This window comes from Rhinatrema bivittatum, chromosome 8, assembly GCF_901001135.1.
Source record: "Rhinatrema bivittatum chromosome 8, aRhiBiv1.1, whole genome shotgun sequence".
NCBI classification, from domain to species: domain Eukaryota; kingdom Metazoa; phylum Chordata; class Amphibia; order Gymnophiona; family Rhinatrematidae; genus Rhinatrema; species Rhinatrema bivittatum.
Genome location: NC_042622.1, coordinates 175,700,471 through 175,726,848, shown reverse-complemented (window position 1 = coordinate 175,726,848; position 26,378 = coordinate 175,700,471). Strand labels below are relative to the sequence as shown.

Sequence of the window (26,378 nt, the reverse complement as noted above, 5' to 3'; positions counted from 1 at the left end):
ACCTTGAACACATCCTGAGGAGTGCTGCAGAACGCCAGTGCATATCCTTCTCATATAAAAACCAGTGCCCATTTGTCAGACACGATCTAGACCCACTGCTTATAGAAGAGGGATAGTCGACCCCTATCTCCTTGTTCCGTGGATGGGTCGGCAAAACTTCACTGGGGAGTTTGGGCCGAACCTGAACCCAAACCTGCCCCTCTCCTGGGCTGTCGGCTCCGAAAGGACAGAGATCTCCCAAAGGACCAAGGCCTCTGAAATGCCAAGTTTCTGTACAGCCGATAGCATTGAACGCTCCTGGATCGACCCCTCATACGTGAGGGGCGCTGTGACTGCCTTCTCTAATCTTCCAGTAGTCGGGGGACTGGAGATTCACCCCACTTATTGGCCAGTTTTTCCAGTTCGCTTCTGAAGAGGAAAGATACCTTAAAGGGCATCTTTGTGAGGTTTGCCTTAAGAGGTCACATCTGCTTACCAATTTCACAGCCATAGCTGTCTTCTGGCCACTATCACTGAGGCCACTCCTCTGGCTGAGGTACGGACTAGGTTAGAGCCTGCATCCACTAAAAAAAGGCAGTGGCAGGCTCCATAGCTTCTCTGGAATATGCCCGAGTCATCCACCTCTCTAGAGAGGAGCAGGCATGAGCGAGCCACCAGGGCACAGCAGGAGGCAATCTGTAAGGTCATTGCTGTCGCATCAAAGGCTTGCTTAAGGATGGACTCCATCCGCTTATCATGTGCATCCTTTAAGGTCGTGCCTGCCTCCACTGGGATAGTTGTTCACTTGGAAACAGCGCAGATCAGCACATCCACTTTAGGGAAGCACAGGCGTTCTCTCCCTGTCTGGTATAGAGCTTCTAATGCTTGACCACCTTTAAAACTCGCTTCATTGGTGTCCCATTCCAGGTCAATCAACTCCTGAATGGCTTCCAGCACCGGAAAATAGCAAGAGGCTTTCTATAGAGACACCAGAATGGGATTTTTCTTTGGTTCCATCATGGAGTCCGTCCTGGAAACTCCCAGAGACTGGGAAACCAGGGCAGGCAATTCATCTCTATGGAAAAAACATAACATGGTCCAAGGAATCTGGATCCCCTTCTTAGTCCCTGCCAGGAACACCCTTGGTGAGGAGAGGCATGTCAGAGGTCTGCCTATAGGGCAAGGAGTGGGAGACCTTAAGGCTGTGGTTCCATCCAGACAGGGGCAAGGGAAGCAGACTGTGCCTGTATGAAGGCCTGAAGGCCTTGAAAAAATTCCACCCAAGAGAAGGCCGCTGGGTCCATACCTAGCCCAGGAAGAATTGGAGTAAGTGCTGCTGAATTTCGCTCTCCAGGGGAAGACCCAGTCTAGGGATTATTCAGTTCTGGGGTGATTCTGGTTAAGGTTAATAAACATGCAGCTATAAGTGAACCTGTGGATGTAGTGTATTTGGATTTTCAGAAGGCATTTGACAAAGTTTCTCATGAGAAGCTTCTAAGGAAAGTAAAAAGTCATGGGACAGGTGGCAATGTCCTTTCGTGGATTACAAACTGGTTAAAAGACAGGAAAGAGTAGGATTAAATGGACAATTTTCTCAGTGGAACAGGGTAAACAGTGGAGTGCCTCAAGGATCTCCACTAGGACCCGTGCTTTTCAATATATTTATAAATGATCTGGAAAGGAATATGACAAGTGAGGTAATTAATTTTGTATCTTCTGCAAATTTGTTCAGAGTAGTTAAATCACAAGCAGATTGTAATAAATTGCAGGAGAACCTTGTGAGATTGGAAAACTGGGCATCCAAATGGCAGATGAAATTTAATGTGGATCAGTTCAAGGTGATGCATATATGGAAAAATAACCTATGCTGTAGTTACACAATGTTAGGTTCCAGATTAGAAGCTACCACCCAGGAAAGAAATCTAAGTGTCATAGTAGATAAAAGCAAGTTTGCTTACCGTAAACAGTGTTTCCGTAGATAGCAGGATGAATTAGCCATGCTGTCTGGGAGCGTCGACGTGTCCAGGAGTAGGCGGAGCTTCCCTCAGATAGTGTCAGAGTTTTGAACTCTGAGCGCCTGCGCAGTCGTCTTCCCACACGAATCCGTTTCTCTCCTCAGTCTCTTGTAACCAAGCGAGGTATGTGTCAAAACAATGTAGAGTAAAAGAAGAAAAAACCCGGGACTGTCTAGGGAGGTGGGAGGGATCGCATGGCTAACTCATCCTGCTATCTACGGAAACACAGTTTACGGTAAGCAAACTTGTTTTTTCCCCGTCAATAGCAAGCTGAATTAGCCATGCTGTCTGGGAGTCCCAAGCTCCCGGGTTGTGATCGTATAGGTTGTAGATAAAGGTTTTCGGATCACAACCCTTGAGAAACGTAGACAGTCCTAAGGAGTAGTAGTGGTTGACAAGACTGCAGTTCCCAATGCAGCATCAGCAGCAGCCTGTTTGTCAATACAATAGTGTGATGTGAAAGTTTGAAGAGAGGACCAAGTTGCTGTTTTGCAAATGTCAATGAATGGTACTCGTTTAAGATGAGCAATTGAAGTTGTTGTAGCATGTATTTGGTGTGCTTCTGGTTTGTTTTTTAGGTTAGTCGAATGTTTGTTGTAACAAAATTCAATACAATAGCATAACCAGTTCGCAATAGTTCGTTTGGAAACAGGTTGACCTGGGTTGTTCGGGTTGAGAGGAACAACTGAGATGGTCTAGATGAAGAGTGAGTTCTTTGAAATAAGCCAAAGCTCTTTTGCAGTCCAATGAAGGAAGGAGTTTGTCTCTGTCATTGAGATGAGGCTTTGGTTTGAAAATAGGTAAGGTAATTGTTTGATTGAGATGAAATGGTGTAACCACCTTTTGAAGAAAAGATGAGCGAGGTCACATAGTGACCTTGTCATGGTAAAATTCTAGATAAGGAGAATAGTGAACCAGGGCTTGCAGTTCACTAACTCGCCGTGCAGATGTAATGGCAATTAGAAAAACTGTTTTCCAGGTGAGGTATTTTATGTGACAGGAATCTAAGGGTTCAAATGGTGAAAACATGAGTTGTTCTAGCACCACATTGAGATCCCATGGCACTGGAGGTTTTGTCGTTGGTGGTTTTAAATATAGAATGCCCCTCATGAATCTGGAGATGAGGGGGTGATGAGAAATCGGGAAACTATCATGATAATGATGAAACGCTGCAATGGCGCTTATGTGTACTCGAATTGAAACATATGCTAAACCAGAAAGGTAAAGCGTATGGAAGTATTCAAGCAGTTGAGGATGAGAAGGGGTCTAGTTGACGTGGTGCACACCAGTCTGTATAGCGGCGCCATTTTCCTGCATAATTTCGTCTAGTAGACTGTTTTCTGGAGGCGATTAATACATCTTCTAGATGTGAAGGAAGGCCCAAATACTTTAATACAGTCCTTTCAATCTCCATGCCGTCAGATAGAGTGGTGCATCGGGTGGAGGAGGGTGCCTCCTTCTTGAGTCAAAAGGCGTGGGTGATCCCCTAATGGAATCGGAGGGCGTATGGAGAGACGCATGAGATATGCATACCAAGGTTGTCTTGGCCATGCTGGGGCTATGAGGATCAAGTCCTCTACATCCTGAATGCATTTTTGGATTGTCCTGCAAATGAGCGGAATGGGCGGGTAGGTGTACAGAAGGCTCCCTGTCCATGGAATGAGGAAGGCATCTGGAGCATAACGAAGACTGCTGGGGTAGATTGAACAAAACCTGTCTGTTTGACGATTGGTTTGCGTGGCAAAAAGGTAGATTGTTGGAAAGCCCCATTCTTGGAAAATTTCTTGGGCTACTTCCCGGTTTAGAGTCCATTCATATGGATGGAATACTCTGCTTAAGCGATCCGCTGTTACATTGTCCAGGCCCGGTAGGTAAGTAGCTTGAAGCGTAATTCCGTTTGTGGTTGCCCAATGGAGGATGCGAAGTGCTTCCTGACAGTGTGTCCATGAACCTGACCCTCCTTCTTTGTTTATATAGAACATTGCAACCTGATTGTCTGTGTAGATCATCAGGCTCTTTCCCGTGAGGAGTGGAAAGAAGGTATTTAGAGCTTTCCAAATCGCTCGAAGCTCCAGGAGGTTGATGTGAAGTGAACTTTCCTGAGGAGACCAGCGGCCTTGTGTTTTTAAGTGTAGAATATGGGCTCCCCAACCCTTCCTGGACGCATCGGTCATGAGGGTTAGTTGATGAGGAAGGCGAAAAGGCATTCCCGTGGATAAGTTGACGGAAGTCATCCACCACTGAATGTTTTTCTTCATCTGATTGGTGATTTGTACTTGAGAGGAAAGAGGTTGTCTGAATTGCGACCATTGATGTTTGAGACCCCACTGAAGACATCTCATGTGAAGTCTCGTGTAAGGAACATGGATAGCTGCCGCCATGTGTCCCAAGAGTTGAAGGATCCGACGTGCAGAAGTATTCCGTTGCTTTTGTAACTGCTGAGCCAGGGAGGTGAGAGTGAACTTCCTGTCCTCTGGAAGGTAGGCTTTCACGTGTAAAGTGTTGAGGAGTGCGCCAATAAACTGCAGCGTTTGGGTCGGCTGCAGATTTGATTTTTCGTAATTTATTAGTAACCCCAATGACTGAAGACAAGTTATAGTCTGAGTCGTGTGAGTTGGAAGGGTAGTCGGATCTGAAGCTACGAGTAGCCAATCGTCCAGATAGGGGAATATTTGGATTGTTTGTTTTCTGAGGTGAGCCACCACCACCGCTAAACATTTGGTGAAAACCCTCAGGGCTGAAGAGAGGCCAAAGGGTAGGACCCTGTATTGGTTATGTTCGTCCAGAGCTTTGAAACAGAGGTATCGCCAGGAGGATGGGTGCATGGGTATATGGGAGTATGCATCCTTGGGGTCTATGGAGCACAGCCAGTCGTCGGGTTGGAGGAGAGGCAGAATGTTCTTCAGGGAGGTCATCTTGAATTTTTCCTTTTGAAGGAATTTGTTGAGATTTTGAAGATCTAGTATTGGACGAAGTCCCCGGATTTCTTTGGAATGAGGAAATAATGGGAATAATATCCTTGGTTCTTGTGATCCGGAAGAAGTTTGTGAATGGATTTTTGAATGCAGAGTGTGTGTATTTCTGCCTGTAGAAGTTGGGATTGGGAGGATGTTCCTTGTTGAGAAGGAAGGTATGGAATCCCTGGAGGGGTAATGAAATTTAGACGATAACCTTCCTTTATGATATCCAATACTCAACGATCTGTGGTGATAGTTGTCCAACTGGTATAGAAATTCAGTAGGCGACCTCCGGTGAAAGATGGTGGGGGTGGCTCGGGGATGCTTAAAAAGCCGGTGCCTGTGTTTGAGGCAGAGTTGATTGTTTTTGTGGACATTGTGGTCGAGGACGTGCATGTGATTGTTGAGTTGGGGCTTGATCTCGCTGTTGCGAGTAGCTTCGAGGGTGATAAGATTGGTAAGGCCGGAAATTAGGTCTTTGGAACGACCTTCTTCGGTAGGTAGGGAAATATTTCTTGTAGGATGATTGAAAATCCATAGGTGTCGTGAGAGCTAAGACTGCAGTTTTTTGCTCTTTTAGGTGGGCAACCATTTCTGAAAATTTGTCACCCAACAGGTTGTCACCCATACAAGGAATGTTGACCAATTTATCATGCATGTCTTCACATATTGTGCTAGCTCTTAACCAGGACATTCTGCGGGCTGCGATGGCTGTTGCAGAGGAACATTCGAAAGATTTGTATATTGATCGCAGTAAATGTCATAATCCTTCCTCCATATCAGTAAATGGTTGAGGTAAAGAATCAGAGTCTATGCAAAAGTTTCAAACAAATATTGGACCACATAGAACTGATGGTGTGAATCTTTGTAGATAGCATGGACGAATGGTAGATCTTGCGACCAAATTCATCCATGGATTTATGTTCCTTTCCCGGAGGGGAGTTAGCATGTAGTTTAGAACGCTTAGACTTGGATAGAGCGGACTCCACTACAATGGAGTTATGAGGTAATTGTACAGAGTCATATATGGTGGAATTTCACATTCTATATTTTAAATCAATCTTTCTGGACGCAGGTCCTGTTGAGAATGTTTTATATAAGATGTGGGAGAAGCCAGAGTTTAAAACCTCATGTGGGGGTAAAGCAGTAGGTTCTGGTGGTGTATTGAAGATTTTTAAGATGCCAAGAACCTCTGACCTAGGATCTGGAATTGCTGCGGTTTGTATTTATAGAAGATTCCCCACCTTTTCTATGAATTTCGCGTATGTCAAGTCTTCTGGTGGGGAATAGGGTTCTGGGAGGCCTTCTGGAGGGTGTAAAAGCATGCCTGTGGATGAATTAGGTGAAGACGTGGAAGTGTCTGAAAAAGGAGTATCAGGTCTTGCTGGGGTTGGAGACAACACCGGTGGAATAGGTTGAGAAGGCCCAGGAGAAGCAGGTGTGAAGATGGGGGTCACCGACCGTAGATAAGAAGATTGTAAATCTTGAAAAAAGGTGTTCAGAGCCTGAGAAATCTGTAGCATTGCCGTGGAGGCCAGATGGGTCTGTGGTTGGAAGGAAAGTGGCATCTGTGGAATTACTGGCAGAGAAGGCACAAGAGATGCCATCGAATGTTCGAGTAGTGTGCGGAATGGGATGCACTGGAGATGCCCCACTAGAAATCGAAATATTCGCAAAGGATGGAGCTCTAGAGGATTCAGAGTCGAACGAAAGTTCTACTTCCACATCTGAATTTGGCCTTGGGTTAATGGAAAGAAATGGCTTTTGAAGTACATGTTTTGTTTTATGTATACTTTTTCTAAGCCGAGGCGCAGTTGGTGTACCATGTATGCTTTTTCGCTCATGGTGCTCTGATGTAATTTTATGTGACTTTGCGCCGTGTGGTTTCAACGCGTCACAGCGCTTTTCTGCGCAGTGTTGCTTCAATGTGGTATGTAGTGTCAGCAATGAGCCGATGCACCAGGCGTCGATGCAATTTTGTTCTTCGACGTTTCATGATGTTGAGGTGGAGGAGGCTTCAATGCGCTGTGCTCCGAACGTTTACCCTCATGAAGTCAGCACTTCGAGGTAGAATGCATCGAACGTCGCTGTGACGCAAGGGGGGTAAGCAAGAACAGAGCCCTGACTCCCGGCAGTTGTATGAGGGGATTTAGGAGGAAAATCCTCGACCCCTTTTAAGGGTGCTGGTGAATCTCCCGGCTCCGACGCAGGCCTTTTTTCTGGGCGCTTTTGAGTCTTCTCCAGTCCCGGAGAAGATTATGTAGAGGGCACTCTCAAACGCGCTATGTGGTCTGCGCGTTGTCTTCTGGCCCTGGGAAACATCCGAGCCCAGTCCCTGCAAGAGGACTGGTCATGCTCCAGGCCTAAACAAATATAGCAATAATTATGTCCATCTGTGATAGACATAGTTTTGCCACATTGGCAGTACTTAAACCCTGAGGGTTTAGGCGCCATACTGCCTGAAAAAATTAACTCGAAAAAACTTGAGGAGAGAGAGAGAGAGAGAGAGAGAGAACCCCGCGTGCTACTAGCTCGCGGAAATAAAGAGACTGAGGAGAGAAACTGATTCGCGTGGGAAGATGACCGCGCAGGCACTCAGAGTTCAAAACTCTGACACTGAGGGAAGCTCCGCCTATTCCTGGTCGCGTCGACACTACCAGACAGCATGGCTAATTCAGCCTATCGACGGGAAATACTTTGAAATCGTCGGCTCAGTGTGCTGTGGCAATCAAAAAAGCAAAAAACGTTAGGAATTATTAGAAAGGGAATGGTGAATAAAATGGAGGATGTCATAATACTTCCGTATTGCTCCATGGTGAGACCGCACATTGAATACAGAGTATAATTCTGGTCGCCGCATCTCAAGAAAGATATAGTTGCGATGGAGAAGGTACAGAGAAGGGCAACCAAAACGATAAAGGGGATGGAACAGCTCCCCTATGAGGAAAGACTAAAGAGGTTAGGGCTGTTCAGCTTGGAGAACATACGGCTGAGGAGGAATATTATAGATGTCTTTAAAATCATGAGAGGTCTAGAACAGGTAACTGTGAATCGGTTATTTACTCTTTCAGATAATAGAAGGACTAGGGGGCACTCCATGTAGCATATTTAAAACTGATTGGAGAAAATTCTTTCACTCAACGCACAATTAAACTCTGGAATTTGTTGCCAGGGGATGTTGTTAGTACAGTTAGTGTAAATGGGTTTTAAAAAGGTTTGGAGAAGTTCTTGGAGAAGTCCATTACTTATTAATCAAGTTGACTTAGAAAATAGCCACTGCTATTACTACCATCAATAGCGTGGGATATACTTAGTTTTTGGGTACTTGCCAGGTACTTGTAGCCTGAATTAGCCACTGTTGGAAACAGGATCCTGGGCTTGATGGACCCTTGGTCTGACCCAGTATGGCAATTTCTTATGTTCTTAAGGTTATGGCTAACCCATCCTCTGAATGGGAAGAACCAGGCTTGGTAAAGTCAGGGGAGGTCAACTCTCTTTGGGCCTCCTCACAGTGCTGACATAAGAAAGAATCCAAGTCAGACTCAGTAGCCCTAATATGGCAAGCAGCGCAGAGAGAATGGCGCTTATGTTTCTTAGCTGCCAGAGACATTAGAGTTGGCAGCTGCAAATTCAGCCGGCTTGCATTTGAAGACTCTGTGCTCACCTAAGCGGGCCATGGTGAGGCGCACACAGCCCGTGCGCTGGCAATTCTGCACCTAAGAAATTGTGTGCCTAGACTGCGCGCAGAGCCATCATGCACCGCGCATACAGACGCTATATATAGGGCAATGCGACGAGCACAAAACTGTGTGCAAGATGACGCTGACGTGGCCTACCACGTGGTGTGCAGACAAAGCCTGAAATAAGGCCTAGTCCACTGAGAGGCCGCTCAACCCATTCGGATGCCCACTTCCCTTTACAGGAACGATATTGGTACAGCGAGCCGAGCAAGGAGACCGGAAGAAATTTTACTGAAACCCTTCCAACGTCTGAATGGAAAATCCTTTTTTCCTCTCTTTTTTTTTTTTTAAACTTACCTGGGCTCAGCCCTAACCGACTGAGAACTGAGATGGTCTCCAGCTGTGGGGAGAGAGGACTTTGGCCATCACCACCACACTCGGCTTCCTGCACCCACTGCTTTTCAGCTACTTCAGAAGCAAAGTCCACGCTGGGCATCAGCTACCGGACCAAGGCACACCTCTGAGGGATCTCAGAAATCGCCTCAGAAATTCTCAACTGGGCGAGGGACCTTTAGGTATCACTGCAGGAGAGCGGGGCTCAATCTTCCTCTTCAAGCTAGTACTGCAATCCCGCTAAACACCAATGCTGGCATGGGGATAGCACGTCCACATCTGCTAGGAAACTGAGAGATACTGAATGGCTGAGGTCACTGCATGGATATATCTAAGGTGACGTCAGCTTTGAAACCTGACTCAATCTCCATCTGCTGGCAGGGGAGCACATAACCCATTGGTCCTGAGTCTATCTGGCTACATGCTAGGAAACAGAAGTTTACCAACAGACTCAGCTGATATCAATATGAGGAAACAATGAGAGAACACACCCCCAAAAACTTACTTATGCATGACAGAGGGTCCAGATTTCCTGCCTTTGATTCTTTGCAGTTAGATTTTTCATCCGAGGTCAGGCTTTTTTTAGATCCAGGCTGTTTTATTAAAAAAAAATATATAATAAAAATATGAAGTTCACATTTCGGTATTCTTCCACATAAGCATCTGAACACCACTTATAGAAGGAAATAGTCAAACTCTAAGCAGTAGCAGAGGCACCAGTTAGACAAAAAAAAAGATTTTTAGAACAGACATTTACACCTGATCTGCTTTCTGAAGTATTTTAAAATTTGTCTGTTTTTACAATCATAATTTACACTACTTTTGGCATGTTAGCCTATTCCAAGTCTTGTCCTTTAGCTCAAAATGTTATCTACTTCAACCCCATATTTTTCAGTTTATGATGGAAGCAAATACAAAGCATACTAACGTAGTCATGATGGCAAATAAAGATCAAATGGTCCATCCAGTCTGCCCAGCAAGATGCTCATAGTAGCATCCATGAGGTTACCCCCATGCCTTCGATAAAAGGTAGAAGCTGCCACTCCATGCCTTCTATTGAGTAGTAACTGCCATTCCGTGCAGTTACGCACTTCGTGCAGAGATTGTGGGTTGATGTAATAAAGTGTGCTAAAGCTGCCACGGGTTTATGCGTGCCTATACACGCATTTGTACATGTTTTCCTGTGCAAAGGTTTATACAAGTATGTAATAAGGGTTTTGTATGCGGGGAAAAAAATGCATACAAGCGCGCTCAGATCCACGGCTTTTCTGCATGACTGCATGCTAATGGAATACAAGAGAGGCAATTATCTATTCATGGGCAATGCAGGAAGCCTTGCTAGCAGGGAGATCAGGTTAGTGCAGGTTTTTAGCACCTAGGTCAGGGCAAGAGGTAAGCAAAAGCACCAATGTGGAGACCAGTTTTTTGATGCTTCTGCAGGTCAGCCAAGCAGTGGATGGAACATGTAGAGAGAAGGCAGCATCGCAGATCTCCATTTCACGCTCTCACCAGCGGTCAGAGGCCAAACATGAAGGGGTTAGATATTGCTCTACACACCTTCACATCAATTTCTGAACACTAATTTATTCATTTTTTTGAAAAAGAAATGCTTTCATCCCGAGAATCAATCGCAAGCATTCACACACAGACAGGTGTCTGCGCGGATATCTGCACGTTTTACTACACAGGGCCATGAGCGCACGTCATGATGCGCACGTTTGGTATGTGTGGATTTTATGCGCATATCTAATTAGCATATGCAGCCTTTATTACATCCCACGTTTCCGCTGATTTTTGCCGTGGGTACCAAACAAATCCGTGCAGAAAAATTTGCACAGATTTCAGCAGGGTCTTATATCAGCCCTTGAATAATTAATCCTCATAGTAACCAGGTGAGTTTACTAGATTAGAACCTTTCACTCCTCTCAGTAAAGCTACTGCAGCAATGTCCTTCAGTCTAGACACCTGAACCACATTATCCCTTGGAGCCCTATACAATTGTACCTTTATAGTTAGTCAAAAGGTATATGAGCAGGTACGTGCATAGCTGTTGCTTTGAAAAGTACCTACACAAATTAGGAGGTGCAAGTGCGTGCAGGTACTTTTCCTAGGACAATTTTCAAAGTGCAAGTATAGACTCTGCACTTATGCAGACAGTCTTAAAATAACCCCATGTGTCTATTTAACGAGACAACAAAATACATTTAAAAAATCAGCTGGGCATTTATTTGAATAGAACTCGTTTATATTTAAAATTGTATGGAAATAAAAATAATGCATACATCACAGCTACAAGAACCACCAGAGCAAAATTTCACCAGTACAATTCAAGTTTCTCCTCTTTCCCTATAAAATGGTTTTATTGCCTGAAGTTTTACTATTCAGCATGGACCAGCAAATATATGCAAAAGAGCAATTATGATTTTAAAGTTAAGACAGGAAAACTTTTTTTTTTTAAATATTAATTTTCAATTTAATTTTAATCTGTCGAATGTTGACTGGAGTATCCCTTCTGCAGAATCTACAAGAAATAGAGAGTTAGTGGATGCCCTTCTTGGGGGGTCTGCTCAAACAAATGATAATAGAACCCACATGAGAGGGTGTGATACTCAACTTGGTGCTCACAAATGAGGATGTCTCAAATGTCTGAGTAAGTGCCCACCTGAGCACCAGTGATCATCAGATAGTATGATTTGAAATCACAAATAAGATAGAGCAGTCACACAAAACCCAAGTTTTGAATTTCAAAATTAATGACTGTGAAAACAGGGATGTTCCTGGAGGTAGAACTAGAAGACTGGGAGATAATGGGCAAGGAAGAACAGTGGGCCAAAGTAAAAGGAGCTATTAGAAAGGTAATAAATCTATATGTTAGAAAAGGAAAAGGAAAAAGAAAAAAATCTGGCTCTCAAAGGTGGTAGCTGAAAAAAATAAAGGAAAAAGAACAGCGTTCAAAAAAGTATAAAGGATCCCAAAAAGAGAAACACATGGGAGAATATCTAGTGAAGCTGAAGGAGACTAAAAGAAATCAGGAAAGCAAAAAATCATATGGAGGAAAGGTTTGCCAGAGAGATAAATTGAGGTGACAAAATCTTTTTCAAAAGGGAAGGGAGGCCTGAAGAGGTATAGTAAAACTGAAAGATGACAAGGAGCATTGTGTAGAGAGCAACAAAGAAATGGCAGAAATATTAAACAAATACTTCAGTTCGGTATTCAGTAAAGAAGAACCTGGAGAAGGACCATTGCTGGTAGACAAGATCATAGATGGGGATGGAGTAGACGAATAGAGAAATTACTTACCTGATAATTTTGTTTTCCTTAGAGTAGACAGTCAGGACCAGTGGGTTTATGCTCGCCTGCCAGCAGGTGGAGATGGAGCAAGCTATGTCACAGTATATACACAGTATATATAACCCTGCAGTGACCCTAACCTGTCAGTATTCTCTTCAAAAGCAACTGTGGACAAACTAGCAAAAACTTGATTAAAAACATGATTAAAAACAAATAACCAGAACTGTACTCAACCAAACACTGAACTTTGTAAGATTCTAGGTACCACAAGCTAGGGACTGGATGAACACTTACCAATAATCCCTGGGGACTCACAGCCCCACACAGAAGGACTATTGACACTCATGTGGCAGCCGAGGGCAGGAAGCTGAGTCCATTTGTCTACACTAAGGAAAACACAATTATCAAGTAAGTAATTTCTCCATTTCCTAGCATGTAGACAGATGGACTCAGGACCAGTAGGATGTACCAAAGCTACTCCCCAACAGGGTGAGAGGCTGCCCGCGATCCAGTCAACACTGCACATGCAAAGGCTGCGTCCTCCCAGGCCTGCACATCCAGACGATACAACTTGGAAAAAGTGTGTAAGGAGGACCACGTCACAGCTCAGCAGATATCGTTGGGAAACCTCCGCCTTGACATTGCCTAGTGGAAAGTAGTTTATGGCTTCCAGCATCCATATACACGGCCATGACCATCACCTTAATCCAACAAACTATGGTAGCCTATAAAGCCGGAGCGCCCTGCTTACTCCTGCCATGGAGAACAAACAGATGCTCAGTCTTTCGAAAAGACTCAAACCTCCAGAATCCGCACGACAAGATGCTTAACATCCAAGGAGCACAAAAGGCGAAACACCTCTGCATCCCTGACCATATCCAGGGATGGCAAGGAGATGGACTAATTCAAATGAAAGTCGGAGACTATCTTGGGCAAGACAAGGCCTGCAGCTCAGAAATCCGATGCCAGAACATATGGCCACCAGGAACAGTCTTCAAAGTCAACAACCGTAAGGAAAGGCTACACAGTGGTCGGAACATAGAGCCTACCAAAAAGTCCAGCACCAAACTAAGACTCCACAATGGAACCAGTAATCTCAAGAGAGGCCTAAGGTGCTTCACTCCATTCAAAAAACAGGCCACATCAGGATGAGACAAGGAAACACCATTCACCAGGCCTCTGAAACAGGCAAGAACTACAACCTGCACCATCAAGGAATTAAGGGCCAAGCCTTTATTCAATCCATTCTTCAAAAAATCCAGAATGAGAGGGATCTTAACTGAACGAGGAAAAAACACCCCGCTCCTCACACCAGGCCTCAAAAAAAACTCTCCAAACCTGCACATAAGCCAAGGAAGTGGAGAACTTACAAGCGCAGAGCTCTCCTTCGACTGTAGAAGCGAGGAACCTTCACATTTCAAGAAGTCGCCAGCAGGTCTAGGAATGAAAGGTCCCAGCAATCCACAATCAGCTGAAACGCCTCGGCTGACTACACCTACTCTGTGTCCAGACTCTACCTGCTGAGAAAGTCCACTCTTACATTGTATTTCTCTGAAATTTGAGAGGCCGAGATAATCTACAGATGACCTGCTGCCCATTCCATCAGCTGGTCTATTTCCTGCGACACTTGCTGGCTCTTGGCTCATCCCTGGAGATTCATATAGGCCACCATCATCACGTTCTAATACATCATACCAACCACTTGATTCCACTGCCTGTGGCTGAACTGCAAGCATGCCAGCCAGACTGCCCAGGCCATTGATGTTCCAGCAGGATTCTTCGGCATTCCAGCACCCCTGGACCGGTAACTCCAGACAGTAAGCCCCCAACCGTGGAGACTCGTATCTATCCTGAGTTCCAACCAGGCCAGAGAGGACAAGGGAACTCCCTTTCTCAGATGATCCTCCTGCAACTGGAGCCAAACCGCATAGTCCTGATACTGCGGGTTCCAATGAGATAGAGTGCTGAAGAGGACGCATATGTGCGCTCTTGCCCACGGCACCACTTCCAGGGTAACTGCCATCAAACTGAGTACCTGTAGGTAGGACCACACCATCTGGCATATGGTGTTTGTCAACTGACACACTTGAGACATCAATCTCTTGGATCCAAACTTCCGGTAGTAAATCTGTTCTGTCCCATGTCAAACTGGACCCTACAGATACTCGATGTCTGGGATGGTTGAATATTTTCTTGGTCAGGTTCACCATCCAACCAAGCTCCTGCAATAAGATCCCCTTGTGAGTCACCAAGCAGCTCTCTTCCTGAGTCCTGGCTCGAATCAGCCAGTCATCCAAATACAGGTGCACCAGGATTCTCTCTTTTCGCAGGGCCGCCGCTACCACCACCATAATCTTGGAATATATTCTGGGAGTAGTGGCTAGACCAAAAGGCAGCACCCAAAACTGATAATGGCACCCCAGCACCACAAAGCATAGAAAGCATTAGTGTTCCAATTGGATGGGAATATGAAGGTAAGCCTGACAGATCCAATGAGGTCAGGAATTCCCCTGACTGCACCGCCATTACTGCACAGTGTAAGGTTTCCATTTGAAAATGAGTCACCTTCAAGTAACAGCTGACCCTATTGAGATCCAAGATGGGATGAAAGGAATCCTCCTTCTTGGGCACAACAAAATAAATGGAATATCGTCCATACTTTGAGACATGGACACCGGAACCACAGACCTCAGCCTGATGAGGCTTTGAAGTGTAAACTCCACTGCCTGCTTCTTCTACAGGGAGCGGCAAGGTGGACACCATGAACACGTCTGGAGGAATACTGTGAAATTCCAGCATATCACCCTCAGGACCCACTGGTCTAACGTGATCTCAACCCACCTCCGATAAGAGAAAGACGTCCCCCTATTTCTTTTTCTGGAAAGGAAAATTAGTTTCTTACCTGATAATTTTCGTTCCTGTAGTACCAAGGATCAGTCCAGGACACCTGGGTTGTGACCCCGCACCAGTAGATGGAGACAGACTAAAACTTGTGGGCGGAGCCATATATGCTCCTGTGCCAGTCACAGCCCCTCAGTCATACGTAATGTCAAAGTAGACAAAAAACCAGAACAACCAAACTAAATAACTAACCTTAACAGGGAGCCATTCAAGGACCCCCAACCAGAACAGAACCCCAAAACGAGGGAACGAAGCAATAACCGGAATAGTTAGGAAAAGCAATGAGCGGACTCTCCGTTTCTTCAGAACAGCACGGGCGGGATCCTGGACTGATCCTTGGTACTACAGGAACGAAAATTATCAGGTAAGAAACTAATTTTCCTTTCCCTGTACATACCAGGATCAGTCCAGGACACCTGGGATGTACCAGAGCTAAATTACCGAGGGTGGGAAGCAGAGAGTCCCGCTCGGAGTACCCTCTCCCCAAAACCCCCGGAATCCGCAGCCTGAACATCCAACCGGTAGTGTCTAATGAAGGTATGTAAGGACTTCCAGGTAGCTGCCCTACAAATCTCTTGAGGCGACACCTGAGAAGATTCCGCCCAAGACGCAGCATGAGCTCTTGTCGAATGAGCCCTGAGACCGTTCGGGATAGGCTTCCCTCGTAACACGTACGCTGAGCCGATGGCCTCCTTAAGCCACCGTGCGATTGTCGTCCTGGAAGCCGGGCCCCCTTTCTTTGGACCAGAGAATAGGACAAAGAGATGATCGGACACCCGGAAAGGGTTAGTGACTTCTAGATAATGGAGGAGGACCCTCCGCACATCTAACTTCCGCAATTCCTTCCATTGCGGGTCCGAATATTCTCCACCTGCGAAAGCAGGAAGCTCAATAGACTGGTTCAAATGAAACGGTGACACCACTTTTGGCAAAAAAGACGGAACCGTCCGCAGGGAAACCCCCGCATCTGAAATCCGCAAGAATGGCTCCCGACAAGACAAAGCCTGTAACTCCGAGACTCTCCGAGCCGAGGTAATCACAACCAGGAAAACGGTCTTCAAAGTAATATCCTTAAGAGTAGACCGTTTTAAGGGTTCAAACGGAGCCACAGACAAAGTAGAAAGGACCCAATTAAGATTCCAGGAGGAACACGGATGATGTAGTGGCGGGCGAAGATGCTTAGCCCCCCGAAGAAAACGAGAGACATCCGGATGCAGGGCCAGAGAGGAACCGCGAATCTTACCCCGCAAACAACCAATCGCTGCCACCTGTACGCGAAGGGTACTACACGAAAGCCCTTTGGCCAGGCCGGCCTGAAGAAAAGCCAGGACATCAGAGACGGAAGCGGAGATGGGATCTAGCCCTCGGCTGACACACCACTCCTCAAAAACTACCCAGACACGTACATAAGCCAAGGACGTAGACTGCTTTCTGGACCGCAGTAACGTGGCTACCACCGCATCTGAATAGCCTTTTTTCTTTAGGCGTTGCCTCTCAAAAGCCATGCCGCGAGACAGAAGTGATCCGCATCCTCCAAACAAACGGGGCCCTGACGGAGGAGCCCCGGAAACCCCTGTAGCCGAAGGGGAGCATCCACCGACAGCTGAACGAGATCCGCAAACCAAGGGCGCCGCGGCCACTCCGGTGCTACCATGATCACGTTGGACGGGTGCAACTCTATGCGCCTTAAGATCTTGCCTATCATTGGCCACGGAGGAAATACGTACAGCAACACATTCGTTGGCCAAGGAAGAACCAACGCGTCGACGCCCTCGGCTCCTCACTCCCGACGTCGACTGTAAAACAGAGGAGCCTTCGCGTTGTGCCACGTGGCCATCAGGTCCATGTGGGGCAGCCCCCACCGTTCGCAAATGAGACGAAACGCATCGTCCGTCAGCTCCCATTCCCCGGGGTCTAGGTGGTGTCGACTGAGGAAGTCCGCCTGAACATTGTTGACTCCAGCAATGTGAGACGCTGCTATGGAGTTGAGATGGCGCTCTGCCCAGCTCATCAGAAGCTTTGCCTCTTCCGCCACAAGTGGACTTCTTGTCCCCCCTTGGCGATTGATATACGATACTGTTGTTGCATTGTCCGACAACACGCGGACCGCCTTCCCCTGGACAAACGGGAGGAAGGCTTGCAGAGCCAGGCGCACCGCTCTGGTTTCCAGACGGTTGATGGACCACTGCGATTGGACGGAGGACCACCGGCCCTGTACCGACTTGTCTAGGCAGACCGCTCCCCAACCGGAGAGACTGGCATCCGTCGTCACCACTGTCCAGTCGGGGACCAACAGAGACACTCCGCAAGTGAGATGGCCCGGATCGAGCCACCAGTGAAGACTCTCCCGCGCCTGAGCCGTGAGTGGAAGTGGTAGGTGGAACTCCTCTGACACCGGCTTCCATCGGGAGAGCAACGCAGATTGTAATGGTCGTAGATGAGCAAAAGCCCAAGGAACCAACGCCAGCGTGGACGCCATAGACCCCAGAACCGTCAGATAATCGCAAACCAGCGGCAGCTGAAGACTTAATAATCGACGCACTTGAGACTGAAGCTTGTGTGCACGACCCGTGGACAGAAATACCTTGCCCTGCTTCGTGTCGAATAGAGCTCCCAGGTATTCCAAGGACTGGGTAGGGACAAGCTGACTTGTTGAGATTGACAACCCAACCTAAGGTCTGCAACAGCTGGAGGACTCTGGCCACCGCCTGACGGCAACAGCTCTCTGACTTGGCCCGAATCAGCCAATCGTCCAAGTAGGGGTGCACCAGGAACCCCTCTCGAAGGTGAGCTGCCACTACTACCATCACCTTCGTAAATGTTCGCGGAGCCGTGGCCGAAGGGAAGAGCCCGAAACTGGTAGTGTCTGCCCAAGATGCAAAATCTGAGGAACCTCTGGAAAGACGGCTGAATTCCGACGTGGAGGTACGCCTCCGTGAGATCTAAGGAGACCAGGAATTCGCCTGGACGAACCGAGGCAATCACCGACCGAATCGTTTCCATCTTGAAGTGTGGAATGCGCAGGCATTTGTTTACCCCTTTGAGATCCAAAATTGGTCGGGACGTGCCGTCCTTCTTCGGCACGATGAAGTAAATGGAATAACGACCTGCGCCTTGCTGATTGGGAGGTACAGGGACGATTGCTCCTACGTCTTCCAGGCGCCGGAGGGTGCTTAGCACTGCAGTCGTCTTTTTTTGGGCACTTGCAGGGCGACATCAGGAACTTGTCTGCTGGAGTCCGTACAAAATCTAACGCGTAACCGTGCCTTATGACGTTGAGGACCCACTGATCGGACGTTATTTTGGCCCATTCCTCGAAAAACAAGGTCAACCTCGCCCCTACGTTTGGAACGGAGGCCCGCGGCTGCCCTAAGGAATGGACCCGCCGTATCTCATTGAGAGGCTTTGGGCCCAGTGCCGGACGGGGTGCCTCCCTGTCTGCCGTAACGTTTCCCCCGAAAGGACTGCGGCCACGAAGAGGCCTGGGAAGAAGTCGAGTGATAAGACGGACCCGAGGACCTCTGCGGACGAGATCTCGTTACCTCGGAACCGGGACCTGGCCGAATAGGAGGACCGGGCTCTGGACCTGTCTTCTGGGAGTTTAAAAGCCCTGTTCTCCCCAAGAGAAAGCATCAGATCATCCAACTCTTTACCGAATAACAACTTTCCCTTGAAGGGCAGGGCTCCAAGGTGAGCCTTGGAGGATCCATCCGCCGCCCAATTGCGAAGCCAAAGCAAGCGGCGCGCCGAGACTGCAGAGACCATGGATCTAGCCGAAGTACGCAGTAAATCATAGAGAGCATCCGCACCATAAGCAATGGCAGCCTCTAGGCGATCCGCCTGCGTGGCCTCTTCAGGAGAAAGACCTGCATTCGCCTGTAGAACTTGGGCCCAGCGCAAACTAGCCCGCATGGCATAGTTGCTACAGATGGCAGCCCGGACCCCCAACGCGGAAACCTCGAAGATCTTTTTGAGCTGCACCTCCAGCTTCCTGTCCTGTATGTCTCTAAGGGCTGTGGCCCCCGTGACCGGAATTGTAGAACGTTTCGTTACTGCCGACACCGCTGAATCCACCTTCGGAAGCCGAAGAAGTTCCAGTGCGTCCTCCGGCAAGGGGTAGAGCTTATCCCTTGCCTTGGTTACCTTCAGCCCCAGCTCAGGAGTATCCCATTCCCGAAACAAAATGTCAGACGCCGAGAAATGGAATGGGAAGGCTACCGCTGGACCAGTGAGTCCCAGCAGGACTGGGTCCATAGTTGCTCCGGGGCGCGAGACTGTCGGTGGGGCTTCAACCCCTAACTCGTTGAGGATTGCCGGGATAAGCGGGGACAGCTCATCCCTTCGGAAAAGGCGTACCACCTTCGGGTCGTCCCCATCACCGGCTTGCGATGGTTTGCCCGGCCCCGTCTGGGCAGAACTGTTCCCTGATGCGCCATCTGCCCCCCCCAGGGGCTCGTCGGGCGGATCCACCTCATCTTGTGAGGTGGACTCGGATTCTGTATCCTGCGGGACACCTCTTGGTGTCCGTTTTCCTGTTGCAGGAGGTGAGGAAAAATCTGGGTCATCCCGGGATTTTTTCTTCCGTTGAGCATCCCTTTTGGAGTGGCCATGCAGCTCCTTGCGCCTGCGGCCCTTGTATTTTAAAACTTTGCGCAGCAGGAGGGCAAAATCCGCCGAAAACGAAGACCCCGAATCAGAGGAGTCCGTTTCCTCGCCAGCCTCATCCGGGGACTCAGCCCCCCCGGTGCAAGCCCCCCCCCGAAGGCCGTTGTTGAGGCGACAACGCGGGAGGCGCGGCAGAATCCCCTGCAGGTTCCCACGCAATTTCGTGGACTGATGCCAAGATGGCCGCCGCTCCCGCACTGAGCAGGAAGGGGTCAGCCAGCGTGAGACGCGGCGGGAGCACGCGACGGCGACCGCACCGACCGGGAACGGACCCCCCTGCCTGTCCCAGATGAACCCTCCCCGCCCGGGACGCAGGCGGAACAATCCCCTCACGCGAGAGCCGCAAGCGCGGCAAACTGTACCCCGAGGCATCCTCGCGGTCGCGGCGGGAAAACGGGCCAAAGGAACACATAATAAAAAATTTTGAACGCCGAGAAACTCCCCTCCCCTCATCGAGGACCTTCCCCCCCCCCCCCCCCCCGCGAAGGAAAAAAGGAGAGCCGGCACAAGCAGAAACAAATTAAAAATACACTTTTTTTTTTTTTTTTTACTCAAACCTGCCGCTGTCCAGGGTCCTGGGGCTCCTGCTCCTGTTGGGGGTGAGTGAACCGGGCTCCCCAGTGTCACCCCCAACGCTGCTGCCTTGGTAGGTCGGGTCCTCGACCCTCAGCAGCGGCCTCAACCAGGGGGGGGATGGTCCCCTCAGAACCTTCCCACCCCCCTGGGAGGCAGGACGGACAGCTTCCCTTTACCTACTCTCAACAGAAATAGTATAAAAAATTTACCTTAGAAAAAAACAGAACTCAAAATAACTAAAATAACCCTGACTAACTAAGTATCCGTCCTCAGGGCACCCAGAGGCTGTGACTACACCTGCACCACCTACTGGAGACAGAGTAAGACTGAGGGGCTGTGACTGGCACAGGAGCATATATGGCTCCGCCCACAAGTTTTAGTCTGTCTCCATCTACTGGTGCGGGGTCACAACCCAGGTGTCCTGGACTGATCCTGGTACGTACAGGGAAGGTGAGTTGGCAAACGTTCATTGGGAAGCTCAGGAAGCTCCACCACCCAAGCCCGCTCCTCTCTTGGGCTGCTGGGTACAAAAGGACTGAGACCTACTGAAAGGCTGAGTCTGCTGAAAGGTCGTCCCTCTGTAGGGATGAAAATGCCTGGAACCCTGGAAACGACCCCTCATGCCAAAGGGGCACTGAAACTGTTTCATATCCTCTACAAACAGAGGCACCAGAGACTCACCCTACTTACTGGCCAGTTTCACCAACTTGCGCCTAAACAAGAGTGAGCCTTGAAAGGGCATCTTGATAAGACTGGCTTTGGAAGCTGTGTCAGCTGACCAATTTCGCAACCAGAGTTGATGCCTGGCTGCTATCACTGAAGCCACTCCTCTAGCCAAGGTCTGGACCAAATCACAGCTGGCATCAGGATCCATAACCTCTCTGGAATTCCCTCCAGACTTAACCACTTCCTGCGAGAGAAATAGACAAGATCTCACCACTAGGGCACAACAGGAGGCAATCTGTAAATTTATCGCCACTGCTTCAAAGGCTTGCTTAAGATTAGCCTCAATCCTATCATGTACATCCTTCAAGACCACTCCACCCTCTATAGGGATAGTCATCCCCTTAGACACAGCACATACCAGAGCATCCACTTTGGGAAACCGCAAATGCTCTCTCACAGCCAGATCCAGGGGGTTCAAGTCTTCCAATGTCAGACACCTTTAAAATTTGCCATTGGGGCATCCCATTCCAGATCAATCAATAACTGGATGGCATCCATCACCAGGAAAAATAAGAGGCTTTATGTAAGGAAACCAAAATGGGATTCTTCCTCAGCTCTGACACAGCATCCAAACTGGGAACACCGAACAGTTTCAAGGTGTGGGAAATCAAGGCCGGCAGCTCATCTCTATGTAAGAATCACAACATGGTTTGATACGGTTTCAGCCCTGGAGGAATTTCCCCCATCTTCCAGGGAATCAGAATCAACCTCATCAGTGCCATCCAGATTCCTGTCAGGAACACCCACAGGGAGCCGAGGCGAGCCCCAGCTTTAAGCACAGGACTGGAAGAGGGAGGAGCCACCGGCAGAGGACTACACCTGAAGAAAGGTTTGTAAGCCTTGAAAAAATTCCACCCAAGAAAAAGCAGCCGGGCCAAGACCAAGCCCAGAAGGAACTGGAGCTGGTCCCACAGAACTGCCCTCACCAGCGGAGAAACCAGTCAAGGGAGAACCAAGATCTGGCATCCCCCCAGTCAAGGCTGTGACCAACCCATTATCTGAATGGGAAGAGTAAGGCTTAGCAAAATGCAAGGAAAACAACTCTCCCTGTGCATCTGAGCAGCGCTGATACAGGTTAGGGCTTCTCAGCCTGACCTGGCTTCTAACATGACAGGCAACACAAATAGGAAGACGCGTAGGCTTCTTGCTTACTGGCACCATCGCTGCGGTAAACATGCATCGGAACGGCTCGCGCTCAAAAATGAAATGTGCCCAAAAAATAAGCACCTAGAAGAAAGCGCAAGGCGCACACACAACCTGTGCGCCAAGTTAAACACGTAAAAAAATCTGTGCGTGTAAAAAGCGCACCCAAAAACAGAGCACACAACACGTGCTTATAGGGCAGAACATGCACAAGAGTGCATGAAAACAGCCGCCGCAGCCTATCACGCAGCATGCAAGAAAAAAACCATAAGAGTGGGACCCAGCCCACTGGGGGGCTGCTCAACTCACCAGGCTGCCTAGTTCCCCAACCCAAACGGGAACGAATGTCGACACAGCAAACCAAGAACAGAGACCGGAGGAAATTCTGAAATCCCTGTCTCTGATTCAGGTAAAAAAAAAAATTTATTTTTTTTTAATCTTACCCGAGCTCAGCCCTTACCGGATGAGTAGAGAGGGCATCTGCTGTCACCGCCGTGCTCGGCATCCTGCACCCTCTGCCTTTCAGCTGAACTAGCAGCTAAGTGCATGTCGAGAATCCCTACTACCAGACCACGGATCACACCTCAGGAATTCTCATCTGGGGGAGAGCACAGTTGCTTACCTGTAACAGGTGTTCTCCTAGGACAGCAGGACATTAGTCCTCACAGATGGGTGAATACCAAGCTACAGGCTGTGCCTTGCAATGAACACGACCAACCTGCAGTGAAAACAGGTGCCAACGGGTACAAACACAACTGCGGTGCTGTTGGTAAGATAGGGAGACAGCCTGATCCCAATTCACGGGTGTTACGTAAGGGAAGTTGGGCTTAAGCCTAGAAGAGGTTGCAAAGGACAGATTGGCCAAAGCTATTGTCTTGTCGACCATCCTTATCCAAACAGTGGGCAGCGAACACATGTAGGGAACTCCACGTCGCAGCCCTACAGATTTTGGCAATGGGAACAGCCCGCAAGTGGGCTACTGACACCACCATAGCCCTCACCAGAGTGAGCTTTAACCCGGCCTCCAAGCTGAAGGCCCGCTTGTACATAACAGAAAGAGATAGAATCCGCTAGCCAATTGGACAGAGTTCACTTGCCCACCGCAACTCCAAATCTATTCTTGTCGAAAGATATGAAGAGTTGAGTGGATTGTTTGTGGCCAGCTGTGCGTTCTAAATAGAAAGCGAAGGTCCTCTTGCAATTCAACGTGTGTAGAGCTCGTTTGCCATGTTGTGAATGGGGCCTCAGAAAAAACAGGGGCAGAACAATGGACTGATTGAGGTGAAAATCAGTTACCATCTTAGGCAGGTACTTGGGATGCGTACGCAGAACCACCCGATCATGGAAGAATTTAGTGTACGGCAGATAAGTAACCAAGGCCTGAAGCTCACTAGCCTACGACGCAAAGTGATCGCCACCAGGAAGAGTACTTTCCAGATGAAGAATTTCAGATCTCAGGAGTGCAAAGGCTCGAAAGGATCTTGCATGAGCCGCACCAACACCATGTTGAGGTCCCAGGTCACAGCGGGAGGCCGTAGAGGGGGGCTTCAGTTGAAGCAGGCCCCACACAAACAGTCTTACTATGGACTGCACAGAGATGGGCATGCCAGCAACACCCTGATGGTAGGCACAATTGGCACTCAGGTGGACCCTGACCAAGTGGTTTTCAGTCCAGCTTCGGAGAGGTGCTGCAGATAGTCTAGTAATTTCAAAGTGGAACAGGCGAAGGGATTGAAGCCTGGCCCCTCGCACTAGACAGAGAATCTCGTCCATTTCAATCATTAAGACTTCCTATTGGAAGGCTTCCTGGAAGCTACCAGCACCTTGGACATGTTCTCAGAGGGGTTCAGGGGCTGCAAGACTAGGCCCCTGGTTTGGAATACGCAGTTTGCCCTGATCCTGTGTTATCAGATCGGGCGAGGTCCCCAGATGGATAGGCTCTCTGACCGATAGGTCCTGAAGGAATGGGAACCAGACCTGCCTGGGCCAGAATGGAGCCATGAGAATCATGGTCCCCCGGTCTTGCTGGAGCTTCAAGAGAGTCTTCATGACCAGTGGAAGAGGAGGATACACCTACAGGAGACCTGTGCCCTAATGCTGGACAAAGGCATCCAAGGCTGAAGTCCATTCGTTCTGACAGGGCACAGAATTTGCTCACCTTGCAGTTGCAGGGACAGGCAAAGAGATCCACATCTGGAGTTCCCCACTGGCTGAAAATCCAGGTTGCCACTGCCAAATTCAGCGACTGCACATGTGGTTGAAACGTATGACTCAGACAGTCGCCACCATGTTCATTGCTCTGGCTAGATACATTGCTCTCAGGAACATGCCCTGCGATAGAGCCCAGGACCAATTTTGTATGTCTCTTGACAGAGGAGGAAAAACCCGTTGCCTCTCTGCTTGTTGATGTACCATATTGCCACCTGATTGTCTGAATCAGGACTGCCTTGTGGGACAAGCAGTCTCGAAATGCCCAAAGAGCATAACGAATTGCCAAAGCTCCAGGAAGTTTATCTGGTATAGAGAGAGTCCTGAGCCATCCACTGACCCTGCGTGTGGAGGTTGTCCACATGTGCCCCCCCAACGGTGGGGGGAGGCATTGGTGGAAAGTACTACCTGAGGTGGGACAGCTTGAAAAAGGACTCCCTGTTTCAGTTTGGATAGATTCTCCCACCAGGACAGAGAAACCTGCAGAAGTGGTATGATGTAAACATGTGCCTCTAGGTCCTGGAACACCTGCTGCCACTGTGACCTGCGTATGCATAGACGGGCAAACGGGGTGACATGGACAGGCGCAGCCATGTGGCCTAAAAGATGAAGCAGCAGATGAGCAGAATCCTGCCAACGGCTGCAGACCAACCCTGCCAGCAATGACAGGGCAAGTGCGCGATCGCAAGGCAGAAATACCTTGGCTTAAATCGTGTCCAGTCTGGTTCCTATAAAGTCCAGACGGGGGTGATGGGCAGAGGTGGGACTTGGGATAATGATGACAAACCTCAGAGACTGCAGCACCTGGATGGTCAGACAAAAAAAAAAAAAAAAGTGCAGTGCTCCCTGCTGGGAGGCGTTCTTGACCACCTAGTCGTTCTAGTAGGGGAACACATGTACCCCCCTCTCATCTGAGGTGCGCCCCTACCATTGCCAGGCACTTGGTGAAGACCTGAGGGGCTGAGGCCAGACCAAACGGCAGTACTCAATACCGGTAGTGAGTTTCTCCTATCACAAAGCAAAGATAAGTCCTATAACTTGGGAGGATCACAATGTGTGTGTAGGCATCATTCAGGTCAAGGGAGCAGAGTCTGTCTCCTCTTCTGAGGAGTGGAATCAGGGTGCCCAGAGAGACCACTTTGAACTTCTCTCTGAAGGAATTTGTTCAAGGCTCTGAGATCAAGAATAGGGCATAGGCTCCCAGTTCTCTTTGGTATTAAGAAATACTTTGAATAGAACCCTCAGCCCTGCTGGCAGAAGGGAATGCATTCTACTGCTCCTGCCATTAGAAGGGCGGAGAGCTCTGTCACAAGTATTTACTGTGGAGTGAATGAACCCCACGAAGGACATGGAGGAAAGTCCGCAGGACATCCCTGAAATTCAGCCGATACCCCTGGCGGATGATAGTGAAAACCCACCAGTCTGACGTAACGAGGGGCCAGTGGTGGTCAAATCAAGGCAGCCTGCCCCCAACCGGAGGGCAGGATGCCAGGGGTATGGCGAGCTGGCTCTCGTTCCCTCACTCCCAGTCAAAACCCCATGGCAGGGCTCTGCTGGTGAGCTGACTGAGGCCTAGAGGTCCGCTGCTAGTGGGAACGACCCCTGGAACCAGCACGGGGCGTGCAAACCCACGAGGATAGAGGGTAATACTTGCTTTAACGATAGAAGGATTTCCTTGAGCCTTGTCGCAAGGACTTCCTGACAGAAGATGGCGGATTAGAATTCCTAGCAGATAGCTGCTGAAGGGTCTCATTGTGGTCCTTCAATTGGGCTACTGCATCCCTGACCCCGAAGAGATTCTCTCCCATGCAGAGCAGATCAGCGAGCCTCTCCAGGACTTCCAG

General features: G+C 48.7%; 1 protein-coding gene across 1 annotated transcript in view; it reads right to left on the bottom strand.

Moving 5' to 3' along the window:
* Window positions 1-26,378, bottom strand: part of MED13 (mediator complex subunit 13) — a 303,754-nt gene that overhangs the window by 140,145 nt on the left and 137,231 nt on the right. The window contains exon 13 of the mRNA XM_029611551.1: window positions 9,530-9,617. Coding sequence (XP_029467411.1) covers window positions 9,530-9,617 — 88 coding nt within the window. The remainder of the gene's footprint in view (window positions 1-9,529; window positions 9,618-26,378) is intronic.